A 16,557-nucleotide genomic window follows, 5' to 3' on the forward strand; every position below is an offset into this window, starting at 1 on the left:
AGAAAAAATACATGTATCAAGATTAATTCATAACATCTATTCATCTTTTTTTTAAATTTGCGCATGTCATTTGATTGGGGGAGGTTGAGGAACACCGTCTTTCTGCTACTGTGCTGCAAATGCTGTTCATCATCATTCACATAATTGCAATCAATAACTTAGAAAAAATTACATTATTTATATTCATTCTTGAGTACCTTACTGAGAGTCAGTGAAGGGAATGATTACTGAATTAGATTTGCTACGCAAGATCAGATTATCATGCCATCTAGACAAATATTCTTTTTCTGGAATCTAAAACTTGATGGATCAGATCCCTGTAAGGCAGAGAAACAGCTTAACCCGCTTGCACATCACCCAACTCTAGACAGACTTCTGTGGAGCAAGGCCTAGGATTCTAGTTGTCCTACATATCTCACATTCAATGGTGAGATACAAACACTCAAAGTATACATTCATTCCCTTAATCTAGGTGCCTTCATGGAGCAGGTCTTGCTCCTCTTACAGAGCTTACATGGAAAGAAATACTTAGGTCTAAGTGTTTGAATTACACAAGTGAGTGGTGTCTCTGAACCTCAAGTCAGCTGGTGCTCTGATGCAGATCAGTCCTGGTATCTTCCTGGAGGCCAATGACTGAAAACACTATTTTTCCTTTAAAGCAGGTTTTATGAGAACAAAATCCAAGATTGTACAAGGAGTCATTATCTTTAAGTTCTTCCTCATCCCAGCAGCCCATCAGTGACTTTCCACTTTACACCAAACTCAGCACAGCCTCTACTGGGACCCCCAGGAAAATAATTTCTTTTGTCCTACTCATCTTGTGGTCAGACTACAAACACCCTCCCTGCTCTTCTCATCAGTCCCTTTGGTATTGAAAGGTTTGAGGTCATCTATTAGTGCTGCTCAGACCAGCCCAGTTGGTCTCTCCCATGTTTGCCACATCTATGCTCTGGAAAACTCTCCCAGATTACGGTGTTCCTTCTGTGAAAGCTACTGAGCATCAACCCTCCTTCCAAATGCTGCCAACCTAGTCGAGACAACTACAGCTAGTCAAGGTAAACAGGTAGTAACTTCTGCTACTGCCTCAGCTGCTTCTTTTTAAAGGAACATAACATGATCAGTAAATACAACACATATTGTCATCACATATGATATGGAATCGAGACCCAGTCTGGTAAGATCTTGAAAAGCAGTCATATAGAGTCTTTGCTTCAAGTGGGCTTGAGTATTTCTGCACTATCAAGCTTTCTGCCCAGAAACCAAAGCCTTTCCTATGGAGTGCAATTTTTAATTAAAACAAAACAAATTACTAGAATTTTATATATTTTTATATTACTTTTGTATTTATTCCTTTGTGCATGTTATTCTCTGTGGGTGCATAGACAGATAATACTTGCAAACAGTTAATCCAAGATTGCTATCTGAAATAACTTGACATCTAAAATATCTTGATCTGCACTCGTTAAAGGGAAATGTTTAAAACCAGTTGTCTCTTTTAATTTTTTCCCCATGAAAGATGCCTTCATAAAGAACTACTAGAAAGGCAAATACATTCTCAGTTTCTCTTGCCTTTTACTGCCTTTCAGCACAATGCCTGTCAGAGAAACCTGCACAAACTTTCCATGTAACAGGCCCACTCTTTATCCCAGGAAGCATGTGGCAGAGATATGAGCCTAGAATGAGTCTAGATGATACTTCCAGAGTACTTCTCAGCATTTAACAGCAAGAGCAACATTTTCTAACATTAAAAAACTGATCCAGACTCCTCATTTATTCTTTCAGGAAGCTTACAGTAACAAGTGATCTATTTTTTTTCTTTTTAAACATCAATTCACTAAGCAGATTGCTAGTATGTACACACAAAGAAAAAGACACACTAACCCAAAGAGCACTAAAACCAACTGTATTGTTCCTTTCTGTTTTTCACCCCCAGTTAGGAGCTACAGCTGCTGTTCTTGCACTCCCTCACACTCAAACAAACAAGAAAATTCAAACAGAATCTGCCTGCCTCGCTTCTAGCCAGGCACTAGCATCACCCCCACCCTGTACATCGCACAGTTGAATGCTCTTGAGATGGTATCCATTTATGGAAAGATGTTTTCAAGCCTGACCACTGAGAGACACCCTAAAATTCAGGAGGCCCAACTTTCAGTCAAGATTTTGTAAGTTTTCTCCTCACAGTTTATGACTTTTTGTAAATTGTTCTGTAGATACACAGCTATCCAAATGGATTAAGAACATATGCTCTTCTGATAGGAAGCCATGCTTTTATCATATGATCTCTACAACCTGGAAAAGAACACGCTGAAAACTTGAATCCCCAGTGTAAGGATTTGGTTTCTCTGTGAGATCTTCAGAAGAGATGAACAAGCATAACGTGCTTTTGGAAGCAGGCTTTGAAAGTCCCTATTGTCTCATCTTCCTCTTGAAATGATCAGTTAACCTGATCTTTTCAATACTCATTTAATGAAGCATTCTGTGAAATTAGAAAGACATTGATGTTCCACTTTTCAAATAATGGGTCACTTCTGATTAAACTTCGATTGAACATTCAACTTTCAATCTTAAAACAAATGGCCTCCTTTTCTTTTTAATTTGAACCCAATTTCCTGCTGCCCTTGGGTCTCATGACAGTAATTAATTGATTTATGAATCGATTAAATGGGGATTGAAAATGCAGGGAAAAAAACCCAACCCTTAAAACCCCAAACGTGGCTTATTCTTGTTTATTTATGATGGACACTAACATTCTTCTGATTTACTAGACTAATTTTTCTACCTTATCCTTCCTCAACTAATTAAGTGAACAGAACTGTTCACCTTCTAAAGGTACTAAATTTGCCATCCCTTGTGTACTTTAGAATACCTTCAATTTATATGCCAACTTTCAACCAGTGCATTTTAAATCATTCAATAAAATCCCACAGTGCTTCTGGTGATTTGATGTAAAACAGAGTAAATACCAAGACATACTTAAGAGATCTACTATCATTAAAAAACAAACCAAAACCAAATTTTACCACACGCTGTCTTAGAATTAACAATGCTAATTCTATGGTATATAAAACAAACAGTTTTCTCTACTTGGCCAGGACAATGCTGCATCCACAAGAGAGTTTTATTTCCTTCATTATTTTTTTAAAAACACATTACCAGTAGAAAACTCAAATTATTTAACTAGTAATTCCTTAATACGCTCTCATTCCATACCTGTATAGACTTTTTTTTTCTTGCCTGCTGAATATTCCCAGCATTTATCAGAAAACCTAAAAGCCTCTAAATTATGTTGGGGGTTTTTTGGGTTGTTTGGTTTTGGGTTATTTTGCAAGTACCACACAGCCATGGTTTCTCTGTTCAGCAGTAACAGTCAATCTGGAAAAATGTAAGGTTCAGATGAAGTTTCTCTAATCAGTTTGACTTGACTGTTGCTATTCTTTGCCACTATTGTTCATAGTTGTGCCAGCTTCACCCTTCAGCACTTCACCAATTTCATGCTGCACAAAAGTACAAAGCTCTTAGGAAGGTAGAACGGACAGCAAGCAGCAAGAGCAAAAATCCTTCTGAAATTTGTACAGGTAGGCTGAACAGTATTAACATGCTAATCTAACACTGCTAGAGTCTGCAAAGCAAACACAAAAAAGGAAGGATGAAAGCCAAGAGAACGCTGTTTATTTTCTTTGCATAGGCCAAAGAATAATGTTTAGTAGAGGAGAATTTAGGGACATAAAGCCTTTGCTGCATCAGGACTGAGAAAATAATCTGTTGCCTGTCCACATATGCTGAACCTATTCCATGAGCTATTAACCTGTTTCACTCTTTCTGCCTTTTTTGTATTACAACAGCATGAAAAGTAGAATTGCAGCAACCTGAGGGATGCACACAGACATGCAGTGTCTGGTCACTAAAGCAAGTAGTAGGAGCTTACCTTCAGAATCAACATGTTAAACAGGTTTAGTCAGGAGGTTGAATTCACCAGCAGAGCACACACTACGAAGTGATGTCAGTGCCCAAAACTACTACCCAGAAATCTAGAGGCTTACAGTTCCATGAGGATGTGCCTGTATACGTATTCAAAATCACTGGCAAAAATTTCTCACAGCATGAAGGAGAAAGTCCCATAAGAAAAGATAAAAGGAGAGCAGTAAGCAGAACAACACCAACTCTGAAACCTGCACTGCAGGCTCTCACTAATTCCTTCTTCCATTTTACCCCAAGTCAAGCAGTCAGGCATATGGTGCCTTGGCAGCAAATATACAATTGTATTCCTTTGTGAAACAGGTGTTTCACCTCAGCCAGGTTAAAAGACCACCTCTTCCCTGTGGTCTCTTTTTTTTCCCCAGCAGGGTTTAAGAGATTGGACCAGAGGCTTGCCTGGGAGAAGAAATGGAGAAAGTGAAAAGTAAAAGTCTCATAGATTAAAATACAGCTCATCATCAGCTACGTGGAAAGCTTTTCATTTGGGAACATGCTGCAGATTGAAGCAGATTTTTAAATAGATGCACTGAGAAAGGGAATTATCTAGCATAGAACAAACCGAAGCCAAAGTGTGGGTCTGTAATGTAGGAGTTCAACTGAATCAATGGCATTAATGTATGGTGTATAGGTTCTGTCACTCATAAAAGCCCATAAAGCTGCAACGACATTGCAGAAGGCAGTGCATGCCTCTCCAGCTCACTAGTTTTCATTGGTTATTATTTAAATGAAACTAAAGACATAAAATGTGCATACTTTTAAATTATTCGTAGAAAGCAAAGCTTTGCAGTTGCCACAGCCTAATGTGTGTCAAAAATCTCAATGTTAAGAATGACCCTACTTGGTGAGAATGTATGTCAGGAGCAGGTTCTGACATGGGGGTTCTTTTTGGTATTTTTAACAAGAAACTCTTAGAATAAAAACAAATCCAAACTTATTTTCTGTTTTAATGATCTGGTGAAGATGCACTCTTGTGATGTCACCAGATGCTGGCCTGCCAAATCAGACTGCACAGAAGACAGAAGGGGCATAACTGGAATCACTGCTGCATGATTTCTTGTATTATTCAACTCAGTTGTAGCCAGAAAAACTCAACCCAACAGTCAGAAAAAGAATATTAGCACTTTTCTCTCATGTCTTCTAATTTGCATTAGTAAGTGAATTGAAATTATCACTGTAAAGCCAGAAATTCACAGACTACAGCACAAAGTGACTTCTGAGATACCAGGACACTTGCATAGCTTTATTCCTCTCTAGAGTTTTTCCTTGATGCTTTTCAAACTGAAGGCAGAATCTGTAGTTTAAGGAGGAAACGGCTTTTCTTGGATGTGTGGTATGAAGGATGCAAGAACATTTCATAACACTTTATGATTGATTATAAGCTTTCAAATCATGTGGAAAGCATGAAATGCTTCATCCTAACAATGTCCTGCTATAAGCCATGGAGCCCAGAGAGAGTGTAATTTACAATCCCAAATATTATAAGGCACAATTTTTTCCCCTTAATTGATACTTCCTGTTTCCAGTTTTTAGTACTCCAAAAGCCCTATTTAAGTTATTAAGCTAAGTGAAGAAATAAATTGGATTTTATCCACTGGACAGACATTGTATACGTGGGAGGCTTGTAGTTTAGTTTCTCTCAGTCTAATTTCTCACATGTGTCCACAAAGTTTGCTTGGGTTTTTTTTTTTCGAAAGTATTGAAAGATCAAATTGAATGTCACGCTGCCTGTATCTGTTGACACAAAGCAAGTTCTGCTACTTATTTTAGATACTCTGCCAGAAGACTTTTAGCTACTCAGAACAACAGTGTTAAAATGGTATCTTGAACATAACACACCCCTTCTCCAGGAAGGACAGGTAATTCAGTGCCTTCTATCCTCAGATAATACATGTTTTCAGTAACAAGATGCTTCATTAGGCTACCAAACACAAGCAATATTTGTCAATGCAAATGTGTCACATATTTTCCCATATCACATTGATTCTGTTACCTTCCAAACTGTCTTTTTTCCATTGACTTTCAACACCCCTCAGTAAATTCCAATATGAAGAGCCTATGACAGAATCTGCAAGGGCAGTTTCCACCAACACGTATTTATGCAGAGTGAATGCTAACAAAGCCGACCATTTTTGTTACAGTATGGCAGGTTTATGTAAAGAATTTTCCTCCTCTGGGTGCACTGTGGAATGTTTGGAATATAAAAGCACTAGGTTCTGTGAGACCAAAAGGATTCTTTTGGAGCAAAGTAATGTACCCAACTGATGAGGACATCATCAGTTGCACTAACATTAGTGGAATAACAAAGATGCTCTTCCATGAAATTGCGTAGCTAAATATTCATATTATTCAATAAAACAACTCAAGCAATCAACTGAACATCAAATGTATTTTGTCTTGTAAAACAGTGAGTCATTAACCTTAACAATTTCAGCACGATCACACGATCAAATTCAAGTAGATTAGTGTCCAAACAAACAGATGGACTAATGTATTAATGTATTACTGGTGAGTACTACACATAGTAACCCCTGAATGTACTGAGAAATTAAAAAGCACTAATTTATGCTAAAGATGGACAGGAAAAACATGTTGCTCAAAAGAAATACTGCATGAATAAACAAAAGCACAGCTATTATGAAGACACTATAACCCACGATTGAGAAAGTTAAGACACACAAGCAGCAGTAGTTTGGACTTACCTTCACAAGTAGTCCCAAGACAATCTGCTCGGGACTGTTCAAACTGTATTTCATTACACACTAGCAGTTCGTCTCTCTCTTCACTTTGACACATCAAACTCCCATTGATACACCTTGCTGACCATAAAGTTCTACTACAAAGTTCATAAACTCTCCCAGCAGCAAATGCAACAGCACCAGACTCTTCAGAGGCAGTTTAGAAAAAGGAAATCCTGGGTTCCCAAGCAACCTGCCATTTTGAGGCTGATACACATTTGCTCCTTTGCAAAGAATTTCTGGTATTCTCTGGTATTCTAAGCACACTAGTTCTCTCATTCTTTCATACATGCATGAAACATCTCCCGTAACTCCCTGTGGGCAGCTACCAGCTGTGTATTTCCTTAAAAAATTTAACACATACGAGGGAGAAAGAAGAGGAGGAATAAAACAGGGAAAGAGTGGAGCCATGTGGAGCTGTATTTTTAGATGGAAAAGCTACCAAACTGCAGATCATCACAGCAACCCACTGCTGTTATGCAAACTCCCTGTACTCTAGACACAGAAAGGGAATATATGGTTTCTGTTTAGGGTAGGAATCTCCCTGGAATATGAGGATCATACAACTGGCACTAACCTCTTCTAAGGGCATTTAAGCATATGTCACAGGCCTGTGTATACAGCATACACTGATCCTTCAAAGAAAATTAAGCCATGATGATTCTAATTGAAACTCTTGATAAATATACTTGGATTTGATAAATTAATTGGTACTGGGTGACACTTAATCAGGGAAGACATAAATAATAACAGAAAAAAAACTGCATAAAGTTTACAGTCTGGTAAGCCACAGATCATTCAAGTAGTCAGCCAGAAATTTCAAAATAGTCACTAACTCCTTCCTTTCTGAAAAGGGGCTGGAGGAGATCCCAGAAGCAAAGGTGAAAATTATCTGGATATGGAGTGAGATTAATGATGTGATGCAAAATGTTGAGAAAACTGCATTAGTAATATAGAGAACAGAAACTTCAGAACATAAAAACTGTTTGACTTTAAGCACTGCAGCAATTTGTCCAACTACATTAGTGATACAAAAATGGCTCTCAAGGAAGGATATCACAGATCAGACAACTCATGTTTGCTTCAGATCTATGTGCGTAGGTACAAGGCTGTTTCTGGAGTTAAATTTCTCACTTTACCCAGAATTTGCTGACAAAACTCCACAACAAATGTCACCACTTTTCATAATGCCACCTTGATTATACATTCATAGATACATAGACATGTGTATAAAAAATAAAGCATATGTGTATATATTATCTGTACAAATAACAGTTGACAAGAACTTTACTAAGAGAGAAGGTTAGTCAGAAATATACAGTACCAGTTATCAGTTTGTTCACAAAAGAGCCAGCTGCTTCAGACTATAATAGATGTTAATGTCTCAGGTAAGTTGCAGATCAGACATTGTAACTAGAAGATGAGGTGTTGTCTGTCACTGAGGATCATCTGTCCTTCTCCAGTATGCAAATTGTTTACTAGTTGCTTTCAACTTTGTTGACATACAGTTCATTCTGTATCAGAGAGACTGAGACAGAGAACTGTCCTTTCAATGAAGCAGTGGCTTTTAACAAATTCTGGCAGCCTAAGAAATGGCAATGGCTTGCTGCTAGGCAGCAATTAGCTTTATTTTGATTACTTAGTTTGTGAAATCTAAGAAACAGTGTGCTGGAAGTTGTGATGGTAATGGACGTAGCTATTCATGTGGTAATGGCAGCCAGTGACCATCAACTACTGAATTACCTATGCTGCATGATTGATAAAGCAGATGCAAATCTGCAAAGAAAAAACCCTCTAAGCACTTCCTACATATTCCACTTAAATTAAACTTCTCAGAGATACTAATTACTTAGACACTTTCACTGAACTAAAATTGAATATTATAAATATCATGTCAAGGTCATAACTGGAACCAACTCAGTACATCAGTCAATCAATAATGACAGGAAATCATCAGTTATCAGTGGGAGAAAGACCTTGGTGGCAAGGTCCCAGTGTAACCAGTATGGCTGATTGGATAGAGCCCTGACCCTTTACACATGGCCAACACCCAGAACTTCCCCCTGCCATACTGATTTCTATGAATTTGTACATTCAGTTCACACCTTGTCCGTAACACAAAGGAACCCAAGAAATGAGACAGCAGCTGAAGGTCCCCCTAAACTGGACTAAAAGTGTGCTCCTAATCACTGACACCAGAATCCCACTGCGTGTGTGTGGGAACATGTGGGAACAACAGACAGAAGTTGGTATAACCACCAGTTTCCCATTCACACAAGCCAGAAGCACGGAAGAGCACTCCTTACTGCCCACACCCTCGCTCTACACTAACACAAGCACATGAGAGAGATAAAAACAGCATGCAAAGCAAGAGTTATGTTTTGGGAAACTAGACTTCAGTTCTTTCCATCAAGGACAGCTCCTCTGTTTCTTTTCTCATAACAAAGAAAACGTGGAAAGCTTTTGATTTCTTTTGAAAGAAATGCATGGTGTGGCAGCCTAAGCATGTAAATACTGAAATACAAGAAACTGCAGTAAGTTTCCCCAAAGAGCGATACAAAAAGAAGAAATGAGGGCAGGATGGGGGAGGGAAGGGACGAAGCTGAGACAGATGGTAAAAACAACTAAGAAGCCACATTCATTGAAGAGTTAAGATTTAATGGCCTCCGCTTTACACCAGTGTGGGCGAAAATCACTTTTAAGGGCTCTAATGAAAGTTGAAAGTTACCTTCAAAAAGTTATGCATATTTCAACAGAAATAAAAATCATTATGCATTCTCTCTAAAGAGGATACAATCTCAAACTGTCAAAATTCTAAACTCTTCTACATATATTACATACAAATGCCTTCTATAAAGAAACCTCTTTTCATTTTTCTTCTAAATTAGCTTAGTGGTCCATGGTATTACACTATCTTGGTCTAGCCTGTGAATAATGTGACAGGTAATTTTTATACTTCTTGCCTGTACTTAAGTTTGAGTGAAGATACGGAAAACAACTTTTATGGTCTAGGTGTAAAAGTAAATGTTCTGTAAGCCCTGCATACCCAAACTTGGACAGCTCCCGTAAAATATTTCATGCTAAATATGTGTCCCTCAATAAATAACCAAAAAAAGAGGGTAGGGTTTTGGGTTTTTTAAATAATGTGCAGAATGTGTTTTTTCTCAAAACAGAATGATAATACTAACATTGATGTAACCTACAATATTATCATGGAAGGAATTTAAGATTCCATGTTACCAGGCAGGAATCATTATGTAACAGGATGCACTGAGAAGGATGAGTAATATGAAGATAACATAAGGAATAATCTAGCTGTAATTTTAAACATTAGATTCTTAATGAATACGTTTACTTAACACAGAAACAGCTATTAACAGTCTATTTCCACCTGGAAAGAGGCTTCAAATACTCCTGTACCAGCTCAAGTTTACAAGTTATTAGAACAGCTTCAAAATGCTCAACAGTTTGATGTTGTTTGATTTACAATTCTGAGGAAACAATCAAATCTCTAACAGAAACCATGGCAAATCCAGGTTATCTCTTGTGTCCCAAATGTTATGCAGCCCCAGCAAGGTGATTTTTCTCAGTCTCTGTGATTTACTTATGTTCTGGTATTTCAGCAGCTATGCTATAAACTGTGCTAAAACAGACATAATGAAAATGAATTAACTTGCAACTACAGGGTTGGTTCTTTTCTCTTTAGTAAAGAAGTCTACTACTATTCCCAATATAAATCTTAAAAAAAAAAAATAAAAATCACTTTTCTCCTCTTTCATGAGGGAAAAAAAAGCAAGTTTGGTGATCAGACTAAAATGTTGAATTCAGCACAGTAAAGTATATTTTTAAGGTCCTCCACCAAGAAGAGGGAAAATTATATGATACTTATATAAAAAGAAAAACAAGGCAAAGCTTAAAGAAATAAGGGAGAGAAATAAGAAATAAAGGGATGGTTTAAGAGGATGTATGGATAAGTATCTGAAGGTCTGAGCCTCTCTAACAGGTAGAACTATGGATAGACACAGGAAAAATCACAACATATTCCAGACCATTGTGTTGGCCTTTGCATTATCTTTTTATATATTAAAAGAAGTGTAATAATGAAAGGGAGGATTTATGCCAAAACCTTTCAGGAGAAGGCTGGAGACACCCTCGATACTGTACTGCAAAAGATGTCTTATATTTTAAAATTAAAATTAACATTACTTTGTGTTAAGTAAATCAGCAAGAAGTTCTTTGAATGCGTGAGCTCCCTCAGTGGTTACACCACCATGGAAAACACCCATGTCCTCTCTCCATATACCCCAAGTACTGACACACATATTCTTGGCATAGTGGAATCTGTTGTCTTTCCACATTTGATGAGGCCAATAAAGCAGGATTAGAAAGTAGTCCTTTGAGTTGCCTGTTTCAGCAATCCTGTGGAATCTGCGTCCCCTCCTCCAAAAATAATACCCTATTTGAGCACACCAGCCTTAAACAACTGATACCATAAGCATGCAGAAGCAGCCCTTATCAAAACATATCCTGTCACATTTAACCTTTCTCAGTAGATAATGCCTGAAATCACTGTCTCTATAATCAACAGCTCTGTAAACAGCTTCTCCATAACAGGTGATATTTCTACTGCAGCTGAAAAGTAATGGGGCAAAACCCCCCTCAGATCCCCAAGAGATTTATTTTACTCTGCCTCTGTAGGAGAGGCAATCAATACTGCTGAATAAAGTTTCCACTCCAGTTTAAGCTCACTGTGATAAATTTATACTCCAAAGAACTTTTGGAAAAGTTCATAGATAAAATACCCAAACTGTACAAAAAGTTGAAACTTTCTCAAAATTTAAGAAAAAGCTTCAATAAAATACCTTGCTCTTTTAGAATCCTTCTCATCTGTGTGCTTCAAGATTTTAATTGAGAGGTAACACTGTTCCTTTATGCCAATGTGGGGAAAAAATTTAGTAAGGAAAGATGAAGCTAAACTGGGAAAAGGACCTAAACTTTTTGAGTGTAGTGGTTTGACCAGAAACACAGACAGTTCTCAGAAGCATCACTTCGAAGTTTCTTTACAGCTTTGGATTAAATATGCCTCATAGTACAGCATCAGAGAGACCGTTGGGGGTTTTGTTGGTTTGGTTGTGGGAGGTTTTTTTTGCTTCTCTGAACATGAAATAATTTCCAACCAAATTTCAGAGGCAGTCAATACTCTCAATTCAATTGAGATTTCTTAGAATTTTGAAACTCAGCATATTTAAGGGCTAAACCACCCCAGCACAGTTTGATAGAACGTATGTCAAACAAAATTTTGAAGGATTTTAGTTTCAAGTGACTGAGATTATAAATCTAGTCAAGTGACTGAGATTATAAAAATCTATAAATCTAGGAATCTGAGCAACGAATTCACTGCCTCCATAAATGCTTTTCCATTCATTGTCTCATAACCACATCAATTGCATCCACTTCCTGAAATAATCATTCTAATGTCACAAGATAACTTCCCAAATTGTGTTAAACAGGATCACCCAGAGTATTCTGGATTCTTGCAACTTTCACATTCATGTTTCCAATTTTGTATTATTTAACAAGGCAGCATTCACTGTGACTATAAACCACTTTCAGTTAACATAGCCACAGGTTTGAATAAATGAGCCCTTTATTGCTGTCAAGGTTAAGTTTCAATGACTTTTAAGGCTTTTCTTGTATTTTGTAGAGGTCATGCACAGAAGCAGAGTTCAGTCTACAATGAATTTTACTTCATATGGAAGAACACCATTATCAGTCACATCCAATAGTAGAATCACCATTAATGTGCAAATTTTAAAAGATGTCAAAAAGCAACAGAAAAGGTTGAACAAAAATACGCTAGGAAAGATGGTAAGCTAGTAAGTTATAGAGCAATATTTTTCTATCACATCTGCACAAAACCAGTGTATATCAACTCAGAAAGAACAATGAATTCAAATAGAAACTAAGTGCATGCTCTTCAGATCATACATCACCCCATCCAGTGTTTTCAGAGTTACTCCTAACTTACAATCAAGTAACCAAGAATTTAGCTTCAGTCATGGTAGAGAAATTCTAATTTGAAATCAACATTATTTCTCTTTCTGGAGGCTCTACATGGTCACTTAGATATAAATTAATCATTACCTCAAAAGGCATGACTTTTCAAAGTATGAGAATCTGTGGTATTAGAAAAGCTGATCATCCTTTCCCTTAATATGGTAAAAATCAAAATATGACACTTTGGTGGAGATCAAGCCAGTTAGGAGAGGAAGGCTTTCTTCAGCAACTGAATGAGAATTCTGGAAAATTCAGTTCATATTACAGGTTTTTCCACTTGAGAAATTATTCCAAATTTACTTCCTGCTGGCAGACTAAAATGCTGTCTATTTGCTGCAGGTAAATGAGTTGCATTTCACTCGGTGCATTTTTATACTAGCAGTTGAATACCTAGAATGTTCTTTACTAGCTCACAGATCTGACCGCAGGCATTTGCCATGCAGATTTAACCTGCCTGAGGCTGTGGTTCAGTGTATTGCATCATTTCAAACAAGATAGTTTTACTTACTCTTCCAGTCTGAATGTTTTCTCATTCAAACTTTATTTCCTTTTATTTACTCCTCAGGTTCCTGCCAATAAAATGCTTTCACACCCTTCTCTATGAGGGTTGGCATTATGCTTACTGTGTAAGAAATGCATTTCTAAAGCTGACCTGGAACTGTTGCTCTGTAGGCAGACTACAAGGCATAGGTATTGGGCTTTTTTACTCTAAACCAGGTTTTTGGAGTGTGGAATAGCATCACTTTTATGTGACACTGTGTGCTGACAGATGGAAAAAATAAACAACTAATGTATATTCCAAAAGAGAGTTTCCTGAGTAGGTCACAGCAGTGAAAGAGAGAACAGAGGAAACCAGCCTGGTAAAATGATAGTCTATAAAAATATGCCAAACCATCCCATTTCTGAAATCTGTTTTCCCAAATCCAAATCTTGTTTTGCAGTGAAGCTGACAGATCAGGCAGAGTTTAAAAAACTGAATGGCTTGGAAACAAACAAAAGTCCCTTCCTGCAACTCGTCAGGTTATTGTCAGTCTCTATTCTTCACAAGAAAAAAATCCTACAATGTTTATTAATACAGCTGGTAAACCCAGAATAATTTCTGTCTGCCTTATAATAGTACTACCCTTGTTTGATACAATAAACAGAATCTCCAATAAGCAATTGCAATAAACTGCAAACAAAGAAAATCAGATTGCTTGTCTGGTTTTCTAGCAGAGACTAGTTTTCTGAAGGACTGTTTTCAAGCCTATGTTTTCTGAAGGACTGTCAATAATCAGTACCACAGATGACAAAAATACAGCAAAGAATGTAAATTTAATCATTCCATGTAACTTCCATCTTAGGAAAAATATCCATCTTCTTGCCAACAGCAATTGATACATTTTGCTAAGCAGATTTATTTCTCACATGAAATAGATCTCATGGGGTCAAAATGTCCTATGGTGAGATGTGCAGTATGTCAACTTTGAGACTGTAGGTTACATTCATCACAAGTTTATTTCTGGGAAAGGAGGAAACTGTGTTGCATTTTCAACAGGGGAATCAAATTTTCTGTGTCATATTTAAACAAGTATGAAAAGATATTTCTTCTATGATTTTAATTACATTGCTGAGTCATTTTGAGAGACAAAAATGCAAATCTGCAAAGTGAACTGAACGTGAATAACAACTTTGGAAGGATTGAAATAGACAATAGTCAAGGAAACATTCAGTGTTCATACTGTAAATGTTGCTAGGAAAAACTTGTTATTTTGATATACTGGAGTCTGCAGATTTTAGCATGCTCTATAGGTCCTGTATACACAGATCCGGAATGAAAACTACATGGAATAGCTGCTAAGTGACAACAGCAATTTGCACTGTACCACAAGCCTGTCAGAAACATTGTACTTGTATGTCTTCTGCCTTCACATTTTCCTTACAACGGTTGCCTAACAGGTGCAGTGACATTTAGAAACTGAAGTCTCCGCATTTATATAAATTTTTTACTTAATCTATTTTAATTTACACAGCAACATCACAACAATGCTCCAACATTTGGCATAATTCTATTTTGCTTTGCATTTGTGAAATAGAAACATATTAGCATGCAGTGCCAGGAATCATTCCAGTTCAACTCAGCTTCAGCTTTGTTCTTGAACTCGGAAAGACGTGTGCGTATGTAGATAAGCACAGTGCAAGAAGAGAAATTGGGGAATATGAAGTCACTGAATCGCTACATTTACAAGAAAGCACACACATTTTCTCATGGCCACCATGAAATAACTAATGCCAGGCTTCCTGATCCTCAGCTGACTGACTGAGGGTAAATGGTTTAGCTGTCCAGGTGCAAATACAACCTACCACAGTGAAGGCTGAGGAAGGACAAACTTTCTTAACAGTTTATCTGTGTGCAATTCCAACCTGGTATGCAGACAGCATAACATGTTCCTTCCACCTACCTTGCAGAGAACAGACTGCAAAAGAATATGGTGTTTTAAAGAGCCCAAACAAGCATACAGATCTTTACAACCAACATATATGCTGGGGAGTCATATTTTGCCCACAGTATGAAAATGGATACAAAATTAATTTTCCTGAAGTCTTCAGGAATAGAATTCACATCAAAACTTGTTTCCTCTATGTTCAAAGCATTCTGAAAAGTCAGGTTGAATAATATGCAGCCTATAATAAACATTGGCAATATTAACATTCTTAACATAATGTCCTCCAGTATTTTTTGTTTCTTCTCCTTTGTTCTAAACATTTATCTGTTTTTTTGGAACACCATACCCCTATAAAATCAGTCACTTTGAAGCTCTGTGGCAATCCTCTGAAGATCTAAAAGAAAAAAAGGCATTTACAGGAGAGAACCTTCTACTACAACACACCTGTCATGTAAGGATATAACCCGAGAAATCTAATTCTATCTTTCTGCTATTTTCAGTTTGTCCATTTTTATTCATAACTACCTCTGATGTTTTGATGTCCTCGTAAGAAAACTGGATGGCAGGTACTCCAAGATGGTTGATGAAATAATCTGAATCGCCCTGTATCTGCACAGAACTCACATTAGATCCTGGGCATTTAGTCTTTTCCACACAGTTGAAGCTCTGGCTCTGAAAAACAAACACAAATCAAAATTCTACTTACTTATTTGCACTAGACTCAACAACTTTTATCTGTATTCCATTTACACACTGGGACTTAACACTGGTGCAAACAGGTATTAGCTAAGTCATACTTCGTAGAGACTGAGTTCACGAACTTTTCACCCTCTTTTTGTGTGTACTGCAGTTTTTAGGGATTGGATACAGTAGAAAAGGAAGAGTGTGCAGCAACATGGTTGAGTCTTTTGAAGGACAATGAAAAACATATCTAACTGTAGGAAGGGCAAGTGAAGAAGCCTTTGGTATGCATATGAAATGATACAGAGCAGGAAACTACAAGTCATACGGTGCCTTTTGCTAGCACTTTTCGAGATCTTTAATGCCTACTCAAGAATCAATTCTTTACTCAGTTAATTGCATGCTCCTTAACAGGAAAAAAAGCTGAATCAGATAAATGTATTCAAGATATCTATAGTCTATGAAATGCTGGCAATATAATGAATGTGGTGGAATTGCACAATAGGGGTTAGGAGAAAAGGAAAATTAAAAAGCTAAAGAGACATAAATATACATTTTCTGGGTAAATTGCTTAATATAATTCTAGTCAGTGACACATTTGCATTCCTTTCACAAGTATTTAATGGTGAAATCTTAGCAACAGAACTGTAATAAATATAAGATGAAACCTGGAAAACAAGCCC

At 37.2% G+C, this 16,557-nt stretch overlaps 1 protein-coding gene across 1 annotated transcript in view; it reads right to left on the reverse strand.

Moving 5' to 3' along the window:
- Positions 1 to 16,557, reverse strand: part of NAALADL2 (N-acetylated alpha-linked acidic dipeptidase like 2) — a gene marked incomplete at both ends in the record, with an annotated part of 350,941 nt that overhangs the window by 65,143 nt on the left and 269,241 nt on the right. The window contains one exon of the mRNA XM_084267228.1: positions 15,719 to 15,865. Coding sequence (XP_084123354.1) covers positions 15,719 to 15,865 — 147 coding nt within the window. The remainder of the gene's footprint in view (positions 1 to 15,718; positions 15,866 to 16,557) is intronic.

This window comes from Gallinula chloropus (assembly GCF_964237585.1).
Source record: "Gallinula chloropus genome assembly, chromosome: 8".
Lineage (NCBI taxonomy): Eukaryota > Metazoa > Chordata > Aves > Gruiformes > Rallidae > Gallinula > Gallinula chloropus.